We start from the raw sequence: 26,314 nt of genomic DNA on the forward strand, positions 1-26,314 counted from the left end.
CCAGTAGCGATGCGAGCGAGAAAAATTAGCACCAGGCTTGCCTGTCCCACCAAAGCATTGAAGCCTGGTGACATTGCGTTCAGGCTTCAGCCGATGATTTGTCATTCTGTCAGGGAATATTCAAAGCATTCATTAACACTACCTAAGTCCTAAACATGGGGACTGGTGCTCACCTTTTACAGTTTTACCCTATGATGACAATTTTATCAAATGGATGGTGACCGGATGTCTAGCCGATATTTCATATTTGGCGGCATCATGCGCTCTCATTTCCGTAGTTGCCATCATGATGTCCGCAAGCAGACGTCCCGCAACATTGAGAGCACAACATGTGTTAGTCATAAATGCTGATTCATGTGCCACATGCAGCATTCCGTTCCAAGATCTACGCCTGTATTTCTATAAGAATTTTTGTGCCTTCATACTTTAGCAGTAAAATAGCTCCAAGAATTTCCTTCTGTCAACCTTGAATGTACACCGTTGTCATGGCAACGGGGCACTCATCCCTACTTTGTTTACATTTGAGTTTGAGCTGTTTTGGAGCCTGGTTTTGGAGTGGCGTTGCCAGAGGTGTATCCATTTCATTATTCATTTCATATTTCATCGTTTGTTTTGCTTCAAAGTGAAAGGGGAGCATGTCGCCCGCGAAAAACGTTAAGTATATTATACGGCCCATTAAAAGTTGCAGTTTTGCAGTTACATTGTTAGATGACTTTCATTGCTATATTCCATTGTAGCGATCATTCGTTGAGTAGGTACCTACCTACCATGGCATTCGTATCGTACCGCAAAATTTTAACAAATAAGTATGCTTATTTTGATTTTTATATAAACGTTTAATGTCAGTGCGATTGGTAATAAGATCTACCTATTCTTGCTGATTTTGTTGTGTTTACCCTCGAGGCCTTCAGGCGTGCGATAGATTAGAAGTCTGGGGCCTGATTCCGTTTGAAATAATTTGTAGCTGTTTCCTCGATTTCAATATGTTATCCTCAGCAATAATTTTTTCTTGTACCTGTGTATGTTCATTATTCACATTTTTACAGGCAACGTCCGGCGAGGCAGTCAAAAAGGTTCTTGCCGGGGAGAAGCCAGGCAAAAAGAAGGACAAAGATAAAGACAAAGACAAGTCCAAAAAGAAAGACAAAGATGGGGCCTCGCCCAAGAAGCCCAAAGGTGGCGCGTCGTTATCAGACGCAACCAACAAGTCGCCTGACAAAAAGGTGAGTACGAGTATAGGTACTTACTACCTACAGCCAACGACCACCAACTTCAGAAAGGGGGATAAACCTGTATGGTAGGTAGATATTTTACTTCCATCATGATCAGACTACATGAAGAATGCATATGCAGAAATGAAAAATGTCGGGCCGAGAATAAGAGACATAATAATTTTGCCGGGAGTTAGTAGTTACGGTATCCAGTGTGATACGAGGAATGATAAAAGGGAGCTTATAAACTGCATTGCTCAAAATTGTGTTGACTGTACCCAATTGTTTATGTGAAACACATGCCTAATAATTTGTAAATTCATTCCATCGTCGTTTCAGACTTGCTTGTTTGACTGAATCGAATAATTGCCTCTATTACCGTCGATCATTTTTCTCATTCTATTTAACGTATAATAATTGATTTGGCACAGTAGTTAGTTTTTAAGGTAATCAATTAATCCATGTAAATTGCGACATACAAATGTCACAGGGTTGATAATAAACTCCGATCTATGCACACTCGATTCGTTCATATTAAGAATGCTAAAAAAATTATTGTATCACGTTCTATGTATTTTATGTTTTATTTCAGTCAAAGAAGGATAAGGACGATAAAAAGAAGTCCAAAAAAGATGATGGTGACGAAAAGGGCAAGAAGTCAAAGGACAAGGACTCGGACAAACCGAAGAAAAAGAAGGGGTGAGTCCGTCATTCAATTAGAAATCCCTATATACACCATGGCATATTCAATCCCATAGTAACATTTCGAGCTGTGAAGAGGGCGTTTTCGTACCCCCTTTCACTCTAGATACGAAAAGGGTGAAAGTATCCATGCACTCTAGATACGGTGCATGGTTGACCCAGCGACAAGCGGCAAATGGCGTTCGATGTCAACGGACAGTAAAGGGTAATTATGTATTGTAATATTGCACTGTCAGTCTATCCATATTGTTGAACTGAACGTTGTTATCATCGATCTATCACCCATCGATCTATCATCTTTGCCAACACTCATCACCGAAAACAAAACTGTTCGTTGGCCATTTGCGTAACAACGCAAGACCTCAACTGGACCATGTGGGTTAATGGCCCATGGGCACAATTAGTCTTTATCTGTTTATTAAAAAAGCCTAATCTACTAAAATTATCGGGCCGAATAGCACAACAATAGCGCTACCTCGCGCTACGGCGCCGGATAGGTTATTCGAATTTCTAGATGGTTTTATATTGCCGATGCCAATTCATGTCGGTCATGCTTAACGTGTATTTTTATTGCAGAGAGGGTAAAGAAGATGACAAAGGCAAGAAAGGAAAAGATGACAAAGAAGGGAAGAAGAAGAAAAGTAAGTACGATCGGCTCAAGTCTTCTGTCCTGGTGAATGTGTGGTGCAAGAGCTTAGGAATGAGTATTGCATTTACGGGAAAACCAAGCGATCATTTGGGGGTAGGGTTACATTTATCCCTCAGCAACGCTACGATAGTAAATTATGTAATATGTTGAATGTTACTAGAGAGGGAATAAAGGAAGGTGTTAAGAAAAGCAGGTCTGTTTTAAAATTCGCACAAGTGCTTCGTCAATTAGGGTGAAAATACTCTTCAGGCAAACACTATCTATATATTATATAAGCAATAAGCATTAGTCGTTTTCGATATTTTCGAAACTCTGGTTTACTATCTTTCCTTCCTTTAATTAAAGGTAATGGTGAAATTGATGATTGATGATAATCACAAAGGTGATTAAATGCATCCGATTTAAAGTTGGCATTTGGTACGAGGTATGACCCTTATTTCATTCATGAGCTTATCAGTGTGTAGCTCGCTTACGCGACTGTGGCGCGTGTTATCAGTGTGGGCGTTCCCGTGCCGTTTTCACCGCGTAGCTGGACTGTCCGCGCTCCTTGAATTGTGACTGAGTCGGCGGGCCGTATCTAGCGCCGCAGCCCGCCGAGGAGAACGTCCCTCCACCGGCGGCTCCGGACCCGGTCCCGGAACCGGAGCCGGCCCCGGAGCCGGACCCTGAGCCGGAGGACCAGGGTCCGGCCGTGCTCGAGGCACGCCCCATGTCCCAGAGGCCGACGTCCGGCCGGCCGAGCTCCCAGCGACCCGTGTCGGGCCGACCGGGCTCCCAGCGACCCGTGTCCGGCCGGCCTGGCTCGGTGCGGCCCAGCCGCGCCTCCAGCCGGCCCGTCACGGCCGCTGCTCTCGAGGAGGAGGACGAAGGTGACTGGAGAGCTCTGTCGGCACCGGCACAGCTGCACCCGTGTCCGCCTCATGTCCGCAGCTGGCGCCCGGGACCGGCCAGCGCTGTCAGAGCACCAGCGTGTGGTTCCGATCAGAGTCCACTGCATGCTTGTCCGTGTGGCGTGTACTTACATGTGTACGGTTATACACAATGTACATACATACGAAGAAGTCGAAGATACACTCGTACATCAAAAATGAGTGGCGTGGCAGATATTGGTGCATGAGCATTATCGTGCAGATTGAGCATGCCTTCATTCGTTGGGATCCGCTGCATGCTTTTGTCTTTTGCAGGCCAGTGGGAGTGGAGCCCTTTATCTGGTCATTTGCCATCCACTGCATGTCGTTTCGTCTTTTTTACACGAGTTACGAGTGTACATCGGCAAGTCCTCATTGTGGGCGTTTTCGAATGTCACTATTAGGCGCAGCTACCTGGCTTCTAACCTCGTCGGCTTGTGTGCGTGCTGTGTATACAGACAAACATACACAGATCTACATACATATCTCACACCTCGGCAGCTTTGGAGGACTGGCTGCGATGTGGTGCTTCGCACTGCGGAGATTATAGTGTTGTTTGCTGTGGGTTTCGCTGTTGCATGACCGTGAAATCGGAGTACCTACGTGTATGATGCCACCGTGTCTTGTTCTTATGCGCTTTTTTTATTATCGGGCAAATGACGGACGGTCCACTCCACAGAACAACGATCGTGTGAGTGAACTTGTCAGTGGGTTCCACGGTTGTGTCGCTTCCTAAATCATGGGTTTCGAAACGGGCATCGGCAATCATTTTTAGCTTGCACCGGAATTTCCTTCGTACGTACGTACCTGTGGATAAGTCTTGCACATGGATTGTTACCCACGCTTATTTTGCGTCATGGATTGCCGAATGCCATGACCCATGAAATAAACATACATTGCCCATTTGTAGGTTGGCCCAGTGGCAACCTTGTCGTGCTGTTTCGATGCTGAAGGGAATATTTGTTAGTGCCGTAAAAGAAGCACCAGGTTGTCAACGACAAACACACCTACACAAATCAGCATGAATAATTCACACCCGTGCCATTGATTCAACAACTATGCACGTATCTAGATGGCTTAGCTAGTTTGTCGCAAATCAGTCTGACCTTTTCTACGACTGTAACCGTTGAACCAATCGATATAATCGATGGCATTACTGCTAATTCTGATATTGCTTCGGGGAATAAAATAACGCGCTATTGCTGCGACAGTGACGCAATGTGGCAAGTGCGACATCAATAACTGAGTCGTGTATTCCAGACTGATTGGTTTCAGATGGCAATTCTGAAATGCTTATAAGGCAACAGCTATAAATTATTTGTAATACCCGTTTGAGTATGGTCAGGTGCACGTATGGATCTTTCGCTTTTTTCTCTCTCTCCCCTTTTTATCCCCGTAGTTCCTTCGCTTAGCTCTCTCACTCCCAAGCTGACCTAATTCACTGTGTGTCGCCGTACAGAGAAGAAGATTCCCAAGTTCGAGGACATCATGGCTGACATTGCTCCGACGGGCTCGGAGCCCGGTGTGGAGGCGCAGCCGGAGCTGCAGATGGAGGCCAAGGAGGCCGAGCCGGCGCCGGCCGAGGAGGAGGGCGACATCACCATGGACACTACCGTCCCGCTCAGGTACTGGCGGTAGGCTGCAGATGGACCGCTGGGTGGGCAGTACCGGTCCGTGAGCGGGTGACGATTATGTACAATGTACATACATGGCTTTGGTCAGGTAAAACATGATCGGCTGGTTTCGCCGTAGTTGAAATTACGCTGCGTATTAGTTGCCGACAGGCGTCGCAATACGTTTATTAGGCTAAAGCATCTCCGGATATTGACATGAGTTGGAATAAATTACATAACCGGGAGTTTCTGTACAACCTTTCGCATGGTTGATATGCGTGAACATAAACTACGCGTCGCATATGATATCGTCCATCTTCATGTATCCTTCGGTCATGCACCCTTCCAGCACCACCACAGGTGTTTAACCATTCCTGACCTAACCCCGGTCCTTCGCAGTGACGGTGGCACGGGTTTCTCGGCGCCTCGGCCGCGCACGGCCCGATCAGCGCGGCCCAGCAGCGCGCGGCCGGCGGCCCCGAGACCCAAACAGCGAGCGGCCATCGAGCAGCAGCTGGATGATGTGGCGCCCGGTGGAGCGGCCGCCGCCGCCGCCGTCATGTTCGACGAGGATGACGACGACGACGATCACTTTGTGGTCGAGGAGAAGAAACTGGCACCTGACCCGGTGGGTGGGGTCTGGGGATGAGTTTCAAAGGAAGTGACAGAGAGGTGGTGGCTACTGGCTGTAGATGTGTACAAACTAGGAAAGAAATGTCAAGCATAATAGCACAATGTGTGACGTGAATGCATGTAGATTGTGGGTATCGTAAAAACTCACAATACTAGCCTTCTTTATTGTCCCTTGTCTTCACTAAACAGTCCAGCTTGAGCAGCATTTACGCAGCGGCAGATCAACCGACGCTCTCGTTGACCGCAGTGAACCTGATTGTCCCCGTCCCCTGACACAAACTGTCCGCCCCGACAGGGTCTGGCGGCGATGATGCAGCCGGACGAGAACCTGGCGGAGCAGGCGGAGGAGGGGGAGCACGGCCTCCTCGTCTCGCAGATCCTCGAGACCAAAAAGTCCATGGAGGAGGAGCTCAAGGGAAAAACGCAAATCGTAAGTGCGCGTTAGCCTAGTTTTGCTCTGTGACGCTCGGAGTCCGTGCCCTGCTCACAATGCAAGGTTATCCTGTTATTGAATGTCGGAGCGAGTCCACTGACGTCTCGTGGACATTCAGCACACCATACACATGTAATTGATGGCATTATGCATTTTGTATGATCTACAGCTATGCAGTACCCTTCTTGGTCACGCTCCCCCCCCCCCCTCCACACACACACACACTTACACACCACCTCCTCCCCTGGCGCGGAACCGTTTGTCACGCCCAGGTATGACCGTCGATTGCATGAAAACCACAAGTAAAAGCACCTTCTTGTACTGGTATGCAGCCTTTCCATGAAAACCACAAGTAAAAGTACCTTCTTGTACTGGTATGCAGCCTTTCCATGAAAACCACAAGTAAAAGTACCTTCTTGTACTGGTATGCAGCCTTTCCATGAAAACCACAAGTAAAAGTACCTTCTTGTACTGGTATGCAGCCTTTCCATGAAAACCACAAGTAAAAGTACCTTCTTGTACTGGTATGCAGCCTTTCCTTTGGAAATACAGCAACGCAATATGAACCTTGCACAACTCTTGTCGAATGTCTGGTATGTGACAGGTGCCGGCTGTGCCCAAATATAGCATGTGCTGCATTGTTACGAATGAGATGTGCCTAATGTCGCCGTCAAGTGCGCTCCACTAAGACGTAGCGCATCACATATTATATAAACACGAGATGACTGGATGATGCACCATAGTGACACCAATCTATAAATATGCATTTTATTTGCAACTCAAAGTCCTAATGACTTTGAGTAATGAGTGGTCACTTGTGTGCATACAATAACAAGGCACAATCACTTTATGCTGTCAAGGAATCTGCAAACAAGGAATTTGGGGTGAGTACAGGTGGATATAAAATATGCGGTGTCTACTTAGAAATAGAATGATAATCATATTTGGTCGATATTGTTCATTTGCTTATTTTTCATGAGTCCAAAACGCACGACATTAATTGCGAAATGGTCCAACCAGTCGATTTCTTTTACAAGTAGGTAACTTTTGGAAACTGTAGCAAAGCTCCCTTTCGAATCGTTCGAGTGCGATAATGAATTAATGGATGGTATGCGACGCTTGCACTACAATGCATCAATGATTATTATTCATAAGCACAATGCACACAGTTATTATCTTCGTCCATATAACGCATCGCATCAGCTTTCATCAATTGCTTTGGAACCACTTGATTGATTGCCTTCACAGCTCGGTAAGGACTAATAGTCTACCCCCACTCATCTCAAATATCGCCCGTCTCATCTGACATCCGTGTTCCGCAGTCGAAGTCGGCTCTGAAATCCGAGCCAGCCATCACCGTGCGGTGTCCCCTTACCCCCGCTTCCCATCAGTAACCTGACCTCTGTACCGTCCGTCGGCAGGAGCGAGACTCGGGCGCCGACAAGGGCAAGAGTCGCGACAAGGACGCCGTCCGTAAGGAGGTGGCCCGACTCAGGGAGAGCATACAAAAGGTCACCAAGTCGGCCAACCCGCTAGGTGGGTGTCCTACCCCTGGTATGGGGTACCATTGTGTGGGTACCCCCCCCCCCACACACACACACATACAATAGCTGAATGAACCTACTGAATGAACAATTCAGTGGGTTCATTCATCCAATCGTAGCTCCCTGCCATGAATCTTCGTCGTTGCCTCAGAATAACCGATAGCGGCGATGGAACCCACTTTTGTGTTATTGTAGGCCTTCATTGCAATCTAACCGACTAGCCGCAGTCTTAGAGTACTTCTATGCATCGTAGAGTCTTGCAACGTCAGAAAGGCATCCAAACTGACGCATTATTCCTGCCGTAGGTAAAATGATGGACTTCCTTCAAGAGGACGTGGATTCGATGCAGCGTGAATTGGACAAATGGAGACTGGAAAACAAGGAAATGACGCAACAAATCCGCTCAGAAATGGAGTGAGTATGCTTTAAAAACTAGTTCACCGTATCCCGCTAGTTAATTGACGCACACTTTTTAATGGAGACCGCTTACCTAACCCCTCGTGTGCGTCCAAACAATGTTTGTGAGTAAATGTCGGATGTGTCCACTGCCCGCTGCCCAGGACGTCAATGTATGGCCAGATTATGTTCATTCATGTATGGAAGAAACGTCACTTTCATTTCTTTTTTTTAAACATTTATTTCGTTCATATACGCACATATGATGTATAGGTACACGTACATCGTGAATCACATGTCACTCATGTATATGGATGCTTGCACATATTGGGCATGTCACAATCTTTCACTTTCACTTTCACTTTCATTTCGGTAAAAGGGTCACTTCATTTCGCATTCCTTGATATCGATTCAGGGCACTGGCTATGGAACACGCAATAAGTTCGCCTGCCGTGCTAGATCGCTACTACTGATCGTAACTTCTCATACCATTATGTCACGCCCACCCCATGACCGCGTTGCTGGGCCTCGCTGACCGCCTTCCCTACGCACAGCACAACCAACACGTCTATTGAGCCACTGAAGGCGGCGCTGTCCGAGTACGAACAGAGCATCCAGGACCAGCTCGACAAGATCTCGGCAGTCCGCGCCTCAGTGCTCAACAACGAAATGAAAATCGCCAAGATGATGGCGGGTGTGATGAACGTAGCGGCGTCGGCGCCTTAGGAACGGAGCCTCTAGGTCTCCCGGGCCGCGAGCGGTGGATGGAAGACCTACGCCTTCTTGACTGTCTCCTGTCCGTCAGCTGGCGGTGGAAGCTGTGATAACGGCCGCACAGCAAGACAGATGATCTGGAGTGCACCAGGACGCGAGGCCAGTTTGGCTCTCGGGTGCCTCACATGTTCTCGGCCGTCTCCCCGACTCCGTTTGGTGGTGTGTGAGGAGATGCACGGAATGAAAGGGGGACGGCAAGGATGGCTGCCTTCAATGTTTGTTGTCGTTACGGGAACTGTTAACGTTACTATGAAGCGCTGTTGACCTTCAAGTTCCGCTAAGTTAACCTCACATGCTTCTGAGTTCCATTCACCTTATCAGTCAAGTAGCATTGTTTTTATCACATTAATATTTGTCTTGGTGTTATCGAAACCCAAGCATGGTCTCGTATCACCATTGGCGTCACCACATATGCATGTCTTATGTTTGTGATGCATCCCGATATAACCGTTTGTCTGAGCGTATGCGTTAAATACTCGAAGTTGTGTCCTCCTCAGCCATTTGTGCCTGGAGTTGACCGTATCAGTGATCTCAGTGCGATCGTCTCGAGTCAGTCGGTCGCGCACAGAAGATATCGAGAGTCGTGCCTATCAGTGGTTCAGACTTCAGATGCATGCGTGGGTGAGACGGTTGGCAAACCCAGTGTTCCGGCACCACGCTGAAAGTCGGAAGTGCGCCTCATTTCGTCAACCAGCTGATACCATTATCTCGCTGTTTTCGTGACGTCACGGCGCGGGCGGGAGAATGTTTGACACAACTTACCAAGCGGCGTTCTCTAACGAAACGAGTTTCACCGACGCGTGTGTTCGATGTGTCAGAATTCGCCGATGCTGTTCGCATAGCTGTTCGGCCTGTGGCGGACACTGATGTTCATTGTAGACGTGTTACCCGGCTCACGCCACGGAGGAACTGTGCGAGTGGTGACTGACTGGTCATCGGATGATGGTCGAATGCACGATATACACAATACAGGCGCTGTGGGTTTGAGAACGCGAGTGTATCATTCACTGGACTCAGAGATACGACCATCAGTGAGTGATGTTCGTTTTGTAATGGCTGCCCATACCGCCGCAGGTGTGTTGATTTCATCACGGCGCGGTTCGCTCTTCAGGCTTTGATTCAAACACTCGGACGTAAACACAGTAGGTAAAGAAGAACTTTATTTTTGAAACGCACGCAAAGTTGAGACGATAAGAGAATGATTACAACACCTATAAACAGAGCCGTGAGCGCGGGCCGAATTTCGCCAATTGCCACCGTGATTCGTGATTGTTGGCATGGTCCTGAAATACGCGTGCCGCATCACACTGACAGGACAATAAGCATCCCAGTAGTTTAAACAGAATACATATAAGGCTGTCTCCGGGGATAAAAGCGTCTAAAAACCAAATCACCTCGCGGGTAGAAGGCAGGAGCTGTGAAGTACGCTCGCGAGAAGTCGGCAAAATTGCCAACCCTCTAGCAAAAGCAGCGGGCAACGAGCGGGCGAGTGAAGCGAGAATATCATACAGCATACAGTCTTAGCTTACAGCCGAAACAGACCGGTGTGTTGCCAGCGCGCGAAGCAGCGTGCGGAGCGCGGTTAAACCATCGCCGGGCGCGCGGCGCGGCGCCGGCCACCTGGATTTGATCCTTCTAAACTAGCATCGCTAGCACGGCTGAATCCCTGAGTCGGATGTGAGCGCCGCAGCGCACCCTGAGAGCCGGGCGACCTGAGGTCACGCCCGCGGCGCGCGCCAAATGACCTGAGGTCGACACGCTGGTTAAACCGGACTGGGGGGCGCCGGCGGGCCTGAGGCCCCGCGGCTCCCTCGTCAGCAGCACCACAGGCGGCAGCGCCCTACAGAGACAAGATTACGCACGTAAAACCGCTCGCACGCGTATAGCTAAAATCTTACCAGCAGACCCGTGATCAGAAAATCGACCCGCCCGCGCCGGCGGCCGGCGGCAGGGACGGGGACTGCGGCAGCCTCGCCCGCCCCCACACCCCAGCTCGCCCCGCCAGGCACACCCGAACCATTCTCAGGAACCCGTAGTCGTTCGCCGGCCCTCACGCAGCATACCCGCCAGGAGCCGGGAGGGGGCGGCCGGGTCGCAGCAGAGGCACCGGCCGCCGCCCGCTCCCGCTCCGCACAGCTCCGAACAGCACGATACACCCGAACACCCGACCCGCAGCGCGACGGCCGCCGTCCGCCCCGTCTCACACAGCTCTCATCGGTACGATGCACCCGCACACCCCGTTATAGTCACAAAACCTGCGCGTCGATTCCAGCTCCTGGCTACATAGTACGTATGTGCACGGCGGCATACGGCCAGCACCGACCGAAATGCCGTCCTACGCAACTGTCGTGGCTTCCTAGTCACAAACCGTACCACGCCAGTCAACCTAACTCCCTAATAGTGTACAGAGGATAGAAGAAAAACTGTCAAAAGCGCTCTCACGTCTCTCAATGTTGTCGGAGAGCCCCGACACGCCGCCGGCGCGCTCCACCCGTCTGACAGCTCAAACCCTGTACACTTCCGTCTGACGGAGTTGGCGCGATTCCGTCTGACGGCTACCCGGCAGCGTGACGCGCCGACCGGGAGCGGGCAGCTGTGCCCTCGGCTCCGTGACGCGTCATCGGCCCTGCCGAGCCGGCCACGCGATACAGGAACTCGAGCCGCGCTGCCGGGCGGCGCCCTCCCCGTCTCAGAGACGGCTGAGGTGGCGCGCGCGCGCGGCTGCGGCCTCTACCGGTGCGTAGCGCTGTTTACTTGTCGACCAAGGTACCCGTATCGGTAACGTGAGGAACCGCGCACCGCCGGCGCCACTGGCGCGCCCAGATTGAACCTGAGCCTGCAACCCTGAGAGGTGCCGTCTGAACAGCACCAGCCTGAAACCCTACTTTGTACAGGGCGCCGCCCCGCGGAGCCCGCTTCACGCGAGCGCGACAGCGCCTGGCAAGCAACACACGACGTTGGACGAGCTGCTAAATACATATGCAGCCGCCCAGCCGCGCGCAATTACATCTATGTACAATCAAGGCGATAGAATACGCACATCGACCCTGTCTTCATTCCTGAGAAGTCGTTGGCCCATTAGGGCGTTGTACCCGAGGGGTCGGGGCGGCGTGCACCCCGTCCCCGAAACACACGTAACTGTTACCCGTACAAATAAAGGTACATATGTTTGAACACGCGGGCGGCCGGAGACGGCCTATTTAACCGTCCCCGGTCGCCCAAAAAGTCCCTGATCGTTCCGCGACGGTGCGCGTGACGAGGTAGATACCCTGCCGTTTGTAGCGGACATACGCTGCCCGATAAACCAGTCCAGTGTCCTCTCCCAATAACCAGGCCACCAGCCTCAGCCCGTCTCGACTACTGTAGACCTGAATCATTCAGTCATAGTCCAAGTTCGTCACCACTGAACTTCCAAAGTCATCTCTCTCTCTCTCTCTCTACTCAGTCCTCAGTCTCTGCTCTCCCTCTCCGCGGCTCTACCCGCTCCCCAGCACCTCACTGGCCTGTAGGGGACCGCCCGACGGGCCGCCCCCTCAGAAGAGCTGCACGCGGTGGTTCTCCAGGCAGACCACAGCCAGCTGGCCGCTCGGTCCGATCGCCACGCCCTGCGGCTGGTCAAACTGACCGGGCCGACTGCCGTGCTCACCGAGCTTCATCAAGAACTCGCCGTGTGGCGTCAGCACCTGGACGCGTGAGTTGCGGCAGTCCGCAACGTACAGACGGCCCTCGTCGTCGGCGGCAATACCCTGAGGACAGAGAGGGGGGCGGTTAGCAGAGGGATGAAGTCGGCCACCGCCCTAGGGGTGTCACGGGGTGCCAGTGACATCCTGGAGACGAAGGCCGGGCAGGAATGGATGAGTTACTGCCCATCAGATTTGACAGCAAAAGCCAGCGAAACTCAGCAAAGCAAAGAAATATTAAAACCCCGTGTTTGACCAGTCATATGAAAACTAAACTGAAATCATCCCGCAATGTCACCGAGATTCAAATGTATTCGAAGACGTCAGAGTCCTGGGGTCGACCAGCCCCACGGAGCTGGCTAATGGGACATTCTATCAATAAGGGCATTTTTAGGGCACTACAAGCCCCTGAAGATCCAAATATTATCGCCAACAAGAGACGAGTAGCGTCGAATAAAACTGACCTGAGGTCGCAGGAGTCGGCCGGGCTCGGAGCCCTCGCGGCACAGGTAGGTCATCTTGCCCGTGTCCGGGTCCAGCACTACGATCCTGTGGTTGTTGAAGTCTGTGATGTAGAGCTTGCCGTCCGGGTGGAACGTTAGGCCGCGCGGAGAGTCCAGCTCCTTCCACTCAGTGCCGTCCTGTGAATGGAAAGGGTCGCCGTAAGGCGGTGATGAGAACAGTTATGGTTTACTGAAGTCGCACCGTGCTGCGTAGGGCGAGGCACGGAATAAGTTGGCGGTGAAGGCACAACTCCAAGTTATAACCCTGCATAGCACAGCCATGAAAATTTTTAATACCTATCATAATTCCGGTGAGAGATAGCAGTCTACCATAACTGCTACATTTGGTTTCTACTTTCTAGTCACTATCAACTTAACCGCAGCACTGACTAAAAATAGTGCGAGTGAGCACCAAAAAGAAATTTTTACTTGATCTATCCTGCCTTGTGTATTTGACGTATCGTCTCTTACCTGTGTGAATTTCTTCAGAAGCATTCCGTCGGGCGAGAAGAGCTGCACACGGTGGTTGCGCGTATCGGTGACGGCGATCTGGTCCAGGCTGTTGCACGCCACGTCCCACGGGTAGTTGAACATCCCCAGCCGGTTACCCTTCTCGCCAAACTTGAGCAGAAACTCGCCGTTGGCGCTGAACACACAGATGCGGTGGTTATCCTTGTCCGCGACCACGATACGCTCAATCGAGTCGACAGCCACGCCGGCCGGTCTGTTCAGCTCCCCGTTCTTCGATCCGGGTCCTCCAAAGGCGAGCAGCAGCCGGCCGTCGGCGGAGAACACCTGGACGCGGTGGTTGCTGCGGTCCGACACCACGATCCGGCCGTCACCGCCAAACGCCACGCCCCAGGGGCGGCACAGCTGACCGGGCTCGGTTCCCTCCGAGCCGACCGTCAGCCGCACCGGGCCCAGGGAGGAGAGCCGGCGCGGGGAGACGGCACGCCGTGTCCACGGGCTGTGCGTCAGATGGGTGCCGTTCACGGTGATACTGAAGGTGTGCTCCCCAGCGGTGCGTGCTACGAACGCCGCGCGGTACCGGCCGCCGGCTAGGTGCTCCACGTCACAGCTCAGCATGCGCCGGTCGGGCGTCACCACGCGCGCCTGCACGCGGTCATCTCCCGAGCGGCGGTCGTCGCCGTAGTGGTCTCGCACCTGCACCACCAGCTGGTAGGGCCGCCCGACCACCGGCACTGCTGCACTCTCCATGAGCAGACTCTGCGCGCCGCAGCCGGCCGTCTCGACGGTTCCGGCGGCGCGCAGCAGCGACTCGACAGCGGCGCCACCGGGTGGGGACACGAACCTCACGGCCGCGTCCTCCGTCGGCGTCAGCTGGGCCTGCCCGATCATCAGTCGCAGCTGGTGGTCGGCCGTCAGACCCCGCACCATCCACTCGGCGTCACCGTCGGCGCCCGAGCCGCTGGCCAACTGGTCGAGGAGAGCCAGCACCCTGCCGCGCAGCTGATCCAGCTGTTCAGCCTGCTGGTGGAGCCGCGACACCTTCAGCTGGCACACGGCCGCCGCCTTCTTCTCCAGTCGCGTCTGCCAAGCGGCCAGCGCGGCGCGTAGCTTATCCCCGGCAGCCGCGGCGTCCAGCTGAGCGCGCGCTGATCTCTCCCGCACCAGCTCTGCCATGGATACGGTGCGGTGGCGCGCCTCGGCCAGCGCCGCCAGGAACGCCTGCGCGTCCTGCTGCGTGGAGCGGGTGCGCTGCTGCGCCATGGCCGCGGCGCCGTCCACCGTATCTAGGCTGTGTTCCGAGTGATCCAGCGCGCAGGTGTAGCAGAGTGGCAGTTCGCAGGTGTTACAGATCATGGTGAAGACTGCCTGGTGGAGCGGGCAGTTACCGGTGGGACGGGCGTTCACTGGGAGAACCGTGTGGGAGCGTGTGACCCGCACACGCCGGTGGGCACACGCGCAGTTGTAGCAGAGGAAGTCGTTGCACTCGACACACTGGTGTGTGGCCGAGATGGAGGTATCGTCACAGGTGCTGCAGAAGAGCATGCCCATCAGACAGGCGTCCCTGCGGCGGAGAGCGGTACGGTCAGTGAGGTCACAACGTGGACAAAGATCGAGAGTCCGAGACCTCGCGGAATAAAGCGTAATGGGTGCTGAGGGGAGACAATGGGGACAGAGTTACATAACCTGATTTGTTACAAAACGCCAGATACTGATCAGCTGCTTAGTCAGCGCCCAAAGAGCAGCGTTACATAATGGGAAATGGGAAATGAAACCAATGGAAAGGCTTATTACGACAGGCAGCGTCACAAAAAAACATGTTTTCTATCACATACGAGTAATGCTTCAAAAACCAACCCTAAAATACATTAGCTTTCCAGATATTTCAGCAACATTCGGTCATTCTATGTAGTTAATAAGTGAACAGGTAACTGGCAGTAACAACCACTTTCCACTACTGCGAGCGCCGTCTAATAACCAATAACCATGCCCATTAGAACTAACCTGGTGCCGCTGCTGTGACCCGAGTCGCTGCTGTGCCGCGATATCTGCTGTTCGGAGGAGCGCATCAGCTGAGCGGCCGCGTTCAGCACGCACTCAGACTGGGCGTCGAAGGCGGGCGGCGCCGAGCCGGTGCCGGTGGGCCGCTCCGGCCAGCCGCCGCCGCCGGAGCTGGTGGTGTCCGTCAGTCCCAGGGAGCCCAGCAGCGCCAGGGTGTCGAGCGCGGCGCCCGCCGAGCCGGCGCCGGCCGAGCCCCAGCCGCCGCCGCCGCCCAGACAGCCGTTACTGGTGCTGACAGAGTCGGACAGGCTGGCTTTGGCCAGTGTCTCGCTCAGCTGGCGGGCCGCCTCGTCTCCGGCCCGCCAGCGCGCCGCCGCGCCGAACGTGTCCGTGTCCAGTCCTCCTCCGGCGCGCCGCATCCCGGCGAACAGGTCGACTGTGGCGCTGCCGCTGAGCACGGAGGCGGCCGGCCGGGCGGCCACCAGGTGGCGCAGCTCCGCGGCCTCGGCCATAGCGGCCTCTCAGAGCGGCCGGCACCGGGAGGACGGGAGGGGCCCGGGCGCCGCGGCAGTGGGGCTCGCCGGGACACGCCGCATTGAGGTAGCGAAATCAGGTCACTGAAAGCACAGGGGAGAAAATAAGATTAATTTCGAGCAGTGTCAATGCGAGATCATGAGAAGCAGCTCAACTACTATAGATAGATTGCCTGTTGCGATCACCCGTCATCTCAGCAATCATAGCAACAAAATATCTACCTATCAATGTAGCTTGTTAACAGAAATACCAATAGCCAAATAAAGTTGTGATTTTTATGAGCAAAATTAATGCATAAACAAAATATTATTTTTGAACATTGATGAGCTTCAATGCCACAGTGGACTGAGACCTTCCCATTTGTCTCATTTACTGCAGATGGAACAGGCAAGATGTATTCTCTTAAGGAAGTCATTAATTAATGACTATTAATGACTATTATTATCATATTATATATCATTATATATTATTATTAATGTATTAATGAACTAAAATTATTATTAAATATTATTATTAAAATTATTATTAAATTATTATTAAAATTATTATTAAATATTAAAAGTATTAAAATGAACAGGCAAGATGTATTCTCTTAAGGAAGTCATTAATTAATGACTATTAATGACTATTATTATCATATTATATATCATTATATATTATTATTAATGACTAATAATATATATATTAATATATATTATATATATATATATATATATATATATATATATATATATATATATATATATATATATATATATACAGGGTGTTGCAGGTAAATCCGACACTTGGAAAAAACGTGTTTATTCGAGTGCTATGCTCACGATGAAAAGTTGGGCAGTATGTTACATCTCTATGATCAATTGCCTCCCCAAAAACACAAACACAGGATCGCCAACGGACGCCCCCACGTCTTCCAGCAAGACTCCGCCCCGGCGCACAAGGCCAGGACGACGCAGGCGTGGCTGCTCAACAACGTCCCTCACCACTGGTCGCCGGACTTGTGGCCGCCCTCCTCACCTGACTGCAACCCCCTCGATTATTTCTTCTGGGGCGTGATCGAGGCCAAGACCAACAAGCACGCACACAATACCGTCGACTCTCTCAAGGCCGCCATCGCGGCAGAGTTCGCCGCCGTAGACAAGGGCACGGACGCCAAGGCGTGCGAATCATTTCGCCCTCGGCTTGAGATGGTCGTCGCCGCCGACGGCGGTTACATCGAGTAGAAGTGCAGCATATGACTCGAACTGGTGCTGAATAAAATGACAGGCCTGTGTGTGCAATATTCATGCTTTCATTGCCGATTTCGTATTTTGCCTGTCAAGTGTCGGATTTATCTGCAACACCCTGTATATATATATATATATATGTGTATAAGCAGGCAATATATCTTCTTTGAGGCAAGTTTGGTTGAATACGATCGCGTATTTGTTTTTTATCACTTTCTTTTGAAGCTTTTCTTTCTTTCTTATCACTTTCCGGTCAGTTTCTGGCAGCTGGTGTAAAGTATCTCCAATGTTCATACATGCATTATATTGATTTACGTTTTGCGACGCGTTTCGAAGTACTCACTTCGTCATCAGGCATTTACACTTTACACTCTCATCACATTTAACACTTACATTATATCTAAGTTACTTCATACATTTTTGTTGACCTTAAAACAAATGCGATGTGACCTGTCAAAATTCAGTGCACGGTTGTTCGAATCTAGTTCGAAAATTCAAACGTGCTGCTTCCATCATGCAACATCTCCATCTACTACCACCGATCTAGCAGATACTAACGTATCAGAATGAACGAAATGTCTCGTTCACTATACACTGAACAGTCCCCTCCCCACACACACACACACACACACACTTCACCATCACCTCCTATCCTGTCAGCGTGATCCGTCCCCTGTGTTCGCGCTGATCACACATGGACGGGCAGTGTTCTAGGATGTAGGCGGCCTCGAGGATCCTCAGCTTCCACATGTTATTCTCCCTGTCCAAGATGCTTGTGTTGTCCACCATGTCCTGTCTTGTGATGCGCTCACCGTGGGCACGCTGGGAGTGTTCAGCTGGACCACCCGCAGACAGATGGTATGAGAGTCGGCGGGACAGGGTCATCGTTGTGCTGCCTATGTAAGAGGATGTGTCTCGGAGCTTGCAATCTCCTTTTTGACAATTGTATTTGTAGACAACATGCGTCTCTTGCAGGCAGCTTCTTTTGGGGCGGTTACAGATCACCAAATTGGATGTTTTGGGGCTCTTGTAGTATACGATCAGTTTGACTTCATGCCCTTCCTTTGGAATCACATTTTTCTTCAAAATGCTCTTCAACACCTTCTCGTCACTCAGGTAGGCCTCATTCATCTGGTTCATGTAGAACAGCTTGTGAACTTGAGACTTGGGTTTGGGCTGGTCTTCACCTGTCATTTCTCTGCCGTTGGTGTGTGACTGTCTCGCTTGGTATTTGTCCAGTGTTGATTTGACTTCGGCATCAATGTCTGTACAGGAGTAGCCGTTGTTTACTAACATTTGCTTGACATGTTGAAGCTCTTGTTGCACTAGCTCCCATGTGCTACAGTGTGTCATGGCTCTGCGCACGTATGTGCGTATCATGCCAGTCTTGTAGCGTTTGGGGCACGCGCTGCGAGCGTTCATGCAACGGCCGATGTCAGTTGGCTTCCTGTACACTTGCGTGACAAACTTGCCTCCTTGTGCTGTGTCCACGTCAACGTCAAGGAAGTGGAGTCTGCTTCTTTCTTCAATCTCGTACGTGAACTTGAGGACGGAGTTGTCTTCGAATGTTTTCTTCACAACTTCTAGAGCTTCAGCGTCTTCAACCTGTAGGCACACATCGTCAACGTAGCGCTTGTAGAAAGCAGGCTTGTTGTCCAGCTTGGAGAGCACCTTGTCCTCCACCGCACACATGTATGCGTTTGCAAAGAGCACCCCAAGTGGGGACCCCATTGCAACGCCGTCGATCTGACGATACAGGTTCCCTGATGGGCATCTGAAGGGGGCTTCCATGGTGCAAATGCGCAGCATTTTCTTGAGAAGCTCGGGTGATAGGCCCCTGGGTGGTGGTAGACTATCATGGCTAAAAGCATACTCCGTGATGATGTCGATGGCTTCATTGATGGGCACGTTCGTGAATAAACTCTCCACGTCCAGAGATGCTAGAATCCCGGCTGGTTGACTCGATTGGATAATTTCCAGGAATTCTTCGCTCGACTTCAGCGTGTTCTGGACCGGAATGTATGGGGTAAGTAGAGAGTTCAGACGTTTGGCTAGCTGATAGGTTGGTGTCGGTATTTGTGAGATGACAGGTCGCAGTGGGTTGTTGTTTTTGTGTGTCTTTACCGTTCCGTATAGATATCCTGGTGCGAAATCTCCCACAATCGGTTGAAACTTTTCCCCGTCTACGACTGCATTTGCGGCTTCGATTACTTGATTTGCCTTCTTTTTCAATTCATTCGTAGGGTCTTTCAAATTTTTTCGAAAAGACGTAGGCAGCTTCCCAAAAGAAGCTGCCTGCAAGAGACGCATGTTGTCTACAAATACAATTGTCAAAAAGGAGATTGCAAGCTCCGAGACACATCCTCTTACATAGGCAGCACAACGATGACCCTGTCCCGCCGACTCTCATACCATCTGTCTGCGGGTGGTCCAGCTGAACACTCCCAGCGTGCCCACGGTGAGCGCATCACAAGACAGGACATGGTGGACAACACAAGCATCTTGGACAGGGAGAATAACATGTGGAAGCTGAGGATCCTCGAGGCCGCCTACATCCTAGAACACTGCCCGTCCATGTGTGATCAGCGCGAACACAGGGGACGGATCACGCTGACAGGATAGGAGGTGATGGTGAAGTGTGTGTGTGTGTGTGTGTGTGGGGAGGGGACTGTTCAGTGTATAGTGAACGAGACATTTCGTTCATTCTGATACGTTAGTATCTGCTAGATCGGTGGTAGTAGATGGAGATGTTGCATGATGGAAGCAGCACGTTTGAATTTTCGAACTAGATTCGAACAACCGTGCACTGAATTTTGACAGGTCACATCGCATTTGTTTTAAGGTCAACAAAAATGTATGAAGTAACTTAGATATAATGTAAGTGTTAAATGTGATGAGAGTGTAAAGTGTAAATGCCTGATGACGAAGTGAGTACTTCGAAACGCGTCGCAAAACGTAAATCAATATAATGCATGTATGAACATTGGAGATACTTTACACCAGCTGCCAGAAACTGACCGGAAAGTGATAAGAAAGAAAGAAAAGCTTCAAAAGAAAGTGATAAAAAACAAATACGCGATCGTATTCAACCAAACTTGCCTCAAAGAGGATATATATATATATATATATATATATATATATATATATATATATATATATATATATATATATATATATATATATAATATATTAATATTTATTATAATATTTATTTATTATTATTAATGACTATTAATGACTATTACTATTAATAGTAAAAGAAAAATGCTAGGTATGACATAAAAAATGTTGATACAGTTTCAGCTCACCAAGACCCTATGCTTATGTTTGAAAAATGACAAATGATGGCTTACTGATTTGAAAAGTGGCAAAAGAACTTGGTGAAGTAATATGTAAAGGGCATACATCAATGGAAAATACAGAGATTCTGAATAAAGTCAAGGTCAGACAAAGACCAACTCAAGGGGACATTATTAGCATTAACATAATTTCTAAGGACTTCATCTTATAGCACTTTTTAAAAATCATAGCCAATAAAACCTTATGTACTGATAACTTGTAGATGATGTATAAAAAGCTATTATCATTGTACTATTATATCAAGTACAGGGTGTCTAAAAAAAGTGTCACGGTTTTGAACGCCTCCCATTTCCTAACTACATGACCTACATCGTTCAAATTTTCCAGATTTAGTGGCAATATTATGACATTTTGTGTGGAAGAATTTCAAGTTCCTGAGCAAAATGGTTTTTGCACCGGAACAAAAAATAAAAAAAAACTCGATTTCGGGCTCTATAGGAGATGGTATACGTCACAGTCTGCCGACGATTTCGGTAAGGCTTCGGCTTTTGCTTGTTGCACCCAGCAACGTGCTTGTCAGTAATTATCTACAACTATTAGAGACCAAAAAACGTCACGCAAAACAGACAATGGAATTGCAACCACCCATTAGTCTCAGGACAGCGCCGTTGACTTGCCTGACTCTTCCGACAAAAGCTGCAGTCGCTGACACCGTGCGAAGGACTTGTGACACGTGACACACTGCCACATTGCGCACACCCAGAAGCTGTGCAAGTTTGTGTAGGAACTTTAAAACTGTCCATCATCTATCCTTTCTTCTCTTTATGTGTTTCGGAACAAAACCGAGTAGAGGATTTTGCCATCAAAGATGCCGTCGACCAACCGTCGACTGTCGAGGCATGGAAACTCGCGTCGTCTGACAATCAATCAGTGTTGATCGTTGCCCATGTTTGTGGCTATGCTTGATGCTTCAGCTTGCTGCTGTGCTCCAGATGGCAGTTGTACACGGTGTTCTTACCTATAAAGATTTCAAAAATGTATTGCTGAGTTTGTTTCTGGATTCATGATCAGGCGAAAGGGGCCCAGACTCTTCAGGATCGACGGCAGGCTGTGACGTACCATCTCCTACAGCACGAAAATTGAGCTTTTTATTTTTTTTGTTCTAGTGTAAAAACCATTCTGCCTAAGAACTTGTAGTTTTGCCACATAAAATGTCAAAACATTGCCACTAAATCTGGAAAATTTGAATGATGTAGGCCTTACGGTTACGAACTGGGAGATGTTCAAAACCGTGACACTTTTTTTGAGACACCCTGTAGAACCACATAAATTATGTGGACATAGGACAGGCACATGATTGAATGCACAAGCCTATGCAATTGAACCTTAATTTCAATATACCCAACAGGAATAAAGTAAGAACTAGGAGCAATATTAACCTTGAAATATCATGTATAGATTGACATGATTACAAATCTGAAGCAAGCTTCAGGCAGGAGACCTGGAATCCAACTTTAACTTAACATCACAAAATTATGTACCTATTCTAGATCATTCTTGCCCAATGGCTCTTATCTTTAATTTTGCAGTCAATGCTTTATTGCCAAGTCATAAAACATTGCCACTTTCCTTTTTAACTTGGGCATAACTCTAATCCAACAGCTGATTGTGCAGAAAGGTACAGTACCTACAGAGTTGTAGAGCAAGTGATTTCAAATGATATTTTGGCAATAAAAATCTTATCAGCAAGCAAAATTCTCACTGTAGGGCCAAGGAAAAGAGGTATATAATGTAGAATAGGTACAAACTCGTGGATGTCACCTTATTTACACATTTTGCTTCACATACCTATCAAATGATAACTGACAGAAGGATTCAGTAATATAAACTGCATTGAATAAATAAAACAGTGCAAAAATATTGTGAACTAAAACTAATACATATTAAAATAAATGCAATGTAATGCAGTGTTTCATTTTTCAGCCTTTTTGGTGGCAAATCACACCTAATGGGGAAAATATTTTCATCCCTAAAATATGAATGACCGACTTAACTTCATCTCTGAAAAGAGTTTCATGTATTCCCAACGGCCAGTTCACTTGTCACTTGACAGTTGATGCACCCACATCTTTTTGTTTCACACCCTGTCAAGATCCTGACTGATGAAATCCTGGTTTATCAGTTAGCATAAAAATTGGCATTACACCATTTTGCAAAAATACTGCAGTTATAGTCCATTTTTTTCAAAAGGCTCATGGCCCGAAGTATTATTTTGGAGTTAGCACGTGCGAGACGCTAGAAAATAACGCAAGCCGAGATGAATTTCTCGGCCATTTTTGAAAGATAACCGAACTGCAGTGCCACGGAACGAGTTGTTCAGTTGAGCTTATATTCTGTGTCACGTTTCAAAATGTTAGTAAATTCATAGATTTGAGCCATTCTGTTAATTTTGCATGCTAATGTAACGTCACTCCTGTAGTAACCTTGATTCCACAGCCAGCCCATCACTTGGGAAACTAGCAAGTGGCAAATATTTAAACAACCAAGAGAGAACAATGATTTTTGCTACAACGCTCTGTCGGGGGCCAGAATTCTGAACGGCAGGCTCATGGAAAACATGTCATTGTCAGCCGCTGAAGCTGGTGACGCTCTATATTGTTGTCTTACATTGTGTTTTCGCATGCTACGTAGAAACTTCGGTCGTCTTTTCAACAACTCCTTCCACCGACTTTATCCCAATGCAGAAATCGATCGATCAGTATTGTAATAGGTCGGCAGATATGCTGGCGCATGTTTCTTTTTGTACTTACCAGGAAATAAACTTAAAACAAAATGTCAATCCGTGTGTTATTTTTGTAGGCGTGCAAACAGGTCATCCACGTGATCATTTTAATCATTTGTTTAGGGCCTATGGCTAGACCCCGTGTGGAAGCATTTTCAATTCACAGTTCCTCATTTTGAGTCTTATTATGTCTATACTTTATCGCAAATCAGAGACCAGCCGACCAGTCTGATTTCGAAACGTGCCAAGTGCCAAACCGGTGTTTGTTGATATTTGTCAAAACCACCACTTTGAACGTGACAATTCTGCTACTGGTCTATGATGACGTGTCAAGACGGACAGATGAGGGTGCGGTAACGGATGTTGTTCTTTTCGATTTTAGTAAAGCGTTTGATGTAGTTGTTCATGAATTGCTTATAGATAAACTGATAAGCCTAAATATCAATGGAAATCTTTTGAAATGGATAATTTCATTCCTCACAAACAGGTTCATGAGGGTATGTGTCAAGGGCAAGTCAAGCAGTTCCAGACCTGTACTCAGTGGTGTGCCCCAGGGGTCTGTGTTGGGCCCGATCCTTTTCCTTATTTATGTGAATAGCATTGCATCCGATCTTAATTGCGACTACAAAATCTTTGCAGATGATCTGAAAATATACAGCAGCTTTGAGCACAAACGTGACTCGGCACCGGGCTCCCCTATGTACCACTCCGTTCAACATGATATCGACGTTTTGCTGAGGACTGCCACATCGTGGGGTTTGCACATGAACGCAAAAAAATGTGTGGTCCTACGCTTTGCTGGACCCTGTCCCAACATTAGCCAGCCATCCTACATCCTGAATGGTGCTCCGATAACTCCAGCAAGCAAGGCCTCTGACTTGGGCGTCCTTGTTGATGTCACCATGAAGTTTCATGAACACATCCGAAATGTAGCCCATAAGGCGGGTGGCCTAGCTGAAAGCCTACTTAAGTCCACAGTGTGTCGCTCTCCTCAATTTATGCTGTCCCTTCTCACAACCCACATCCGACCAATCATGGAGTACTGTTCTTGCATTTGGAATACCGGGTATGTACAAGACCTTCGACTTCTTGAACGGGTTCAGCAGAGATGGACGAGACACATTGATGGAATGACTGGACTTAACTATGGTGAAAGGTTAGCTGCATTGGACCTCTATTCGGTACAGGGTAGACTGCTGCGGGCCGACCTGATCCAGTACTGGAAAATCCTAAATAACCACTCCTGTATTAATCCTAATGACCTTTTCCAGAGGCCCTATCGCAGCGGCACCAGGGGTCACGGATGTAAGATATTTCCCCCAGCCACCAGAACTGACACTCGCAAGCGCTTTTTTTCTGTTCGCTGTATTCGTATATGGAATGAGCTGCCTGCAGAGGCAGCATGCGCGACTAATATTAATAGCCTAAAACGCATTCTCGATACATGTATTCGTAGCAAACTGTTCGACTATGTAGATTAACTGATATGAAAATGTGAACTGTGTTGTGGTAATGATAACTCTATAGGTAGGTATCGTCTTAAAACTTGTTTTTCTTATATGATATAGGTCTATCTTGTACGACTATGTTTCGCGAGGCGCAACTTCTGGTCCATTATTAAATGTTATTATTTCTTGTCTGTCACCATTTGGACTGGCGCGTCTCTTTCATTTAGGGTTCCTTACATCCACCCAACTTGACCCCTTCCTATCCGGACAAGCGAGGCAAAGAGGAACCCAACGAGGTAAGAATACGAGGTAAGAATTCTAAAATCGATTTTCGGGCCGTGCGCCTTTTGAAATAAAATGGACTATAATTACTTTCTTTTTTCATCCTAGGATTTTTTCTTCATCGGCACACCCAACCAATATCCAATTTTAGAACACTGATGTAATGCGACAAGATGGACGATGGAGGTGTAGCCATCCCTCAGCATCTAGTTTTCTCAAAATTTTACTTTCACTTATGCTGTTCACTGCTGGGTAGCATTATACATAAAATATATCAATATCAGAATTTGCATGTATATGTACAATATACTTTATTATTGTTATATCAATGACAAAACCCATGCCGCGCCGGTTTCGCCGCAAATTTCAAAAACAAGTCAGTACAAGCCACATGCGACAACTTCTTTCTAACTCACCTTAAATAATGGTTTTGAACCAGCTCAAGCAGCTAGCAATTTCACAAAAAAAAATATATTGTACCTAACATTAAATTAGAACGGCTTGAAGCCAACCCATACTACCCCAACCATTTCAGCCAGATGTTTGCGGCAAAATATCGTGCATCAGGAATGCCCATTTTTTAAGCTGCCAATTTTCCACTGCTACCATATTTCTATTTTTCCTTCATAAAATAAGAGCTGAAGTTTTTATTGCACGAACTTCCTGATAAATACATTTCTGACTTTTCTGATGCTAAAGAATGAGAACTCATGTGCAGGTTCCTGACTGTTGCCATGTGCAGGTTCCTGATTGTTGCCAACTATCAACTATCGTGGCCAACTATCGGTAGCAACGGGAGAAGCTTATTAGTATGTTTATTGATACCTACATGATAATCGCACTGCCGTGACGAACAGGGTGTATAGAACATCGTGACGAGAGACTGGCACTTGGTCACATAGCTCACAGTCACGTATGATGTCTTCATGCATTTAGGCCAGGTCAGGTCAGGTCAGGTCAATTAGTAGGCGTCGTGCCGTATATCCATAGTAGGTTCAACCAGACGTCATATTTCATAACATGTTACGAAGGCATTTAATTATTTTAAACTACTTCGTAACTTTTGAGATATATGGATGCTAGTTTTGAAATCAATTCCAAAAACTAGCCTAGAAACATGTAAACTCGAAAAAGCGAGCCAAGACCATCTAAGATCAATGACCTTGACCTGTCCTTCACGAGACCTTGGCACCCACCATAAAGCATGGGACCGAATTATAATCAGTC

The 26,314-nt window shown here is 48.5% G+C and overlaps 2 protein-coding genes across 2 annotated transcripts; one reads left to right on the forward strand and one right to left on the reverse strand.

The window, feature by feature from the left end:
- The first annotated feature begins 370 nt into the window (after positions 1-370).
- LOC122378395 (TRAF3-interacting protein 1-like) lies at positions 371-9,853 on the forward strand. Its single transcript, XM_043359413.1, has 10 exons — positions 371-653; positions 1,047-1,223; positions 1,804-1,910; positions 2,490-2,554; positions 4,930-5,095; positions 5,483-5,711; positions 6,012-6,146; positions 7,571-7,685; positions 7,999-8,107; positions 8,644-9,853. The coding sequence occupies exons 1-10, from the start codon at positions 636-638 to the stop codon at positions 8,813-8,815; spliced, it is 1,293 nt and encodes a 430-aa protein (XP_043215348.1). The 5' UTR covers positions 371-635; the 3' UTR covers positions 8,816-9,853.
- A 155-nt stretch (positions 9,854-10,008) lies between these two features.
- LOC122378394 (E3 ubiquitin-protein ligase TRIM71-like) lies at positions 10,009-25,634 on the reverse strand. Its single transcript, XM_043359412.1, has 5 exons — positions 25,504-25,634; positions 15,519-16,132; positions 13,518-15,078; positions 13,008-13,184; positions 10,009-12,609 (listed from the first exon to the last, which is right to left on the reverse strand). Exons 2-5 carry the CDS (start codon positions 16,025-16,027, stop codon positions 12,397-12,399), a joined length of 2,460 nt encoding a protein of 819 aa, XP_043215347.1. The 5' UTR covers positions 16,028-16,132; positions 25,504-25,634; the 3' UTR covers positions 10,009-12,396.
- Positions 25,635-26,314: the final 680 nt, after the last annotated feature.

Source organism: Amphibalanus amphitrite, unplaced genomic scaffold (assembly GCF_019059575.1).
Source record: "Amphibalanus amphitrite isolate SeventyFive unplaced genomic scaffold, NRLGWU_Aamphi_draft 000058F_arrow, whole genome shotgun sequence".
Taxonomy (NCBI): domain Eukaryota; kingdom Metazoa; phylum Arthropoda; class Thecostraca; order Balanomorpha; family Balanidae; genus Amphibalanus; species Amphibalanus amphitrite.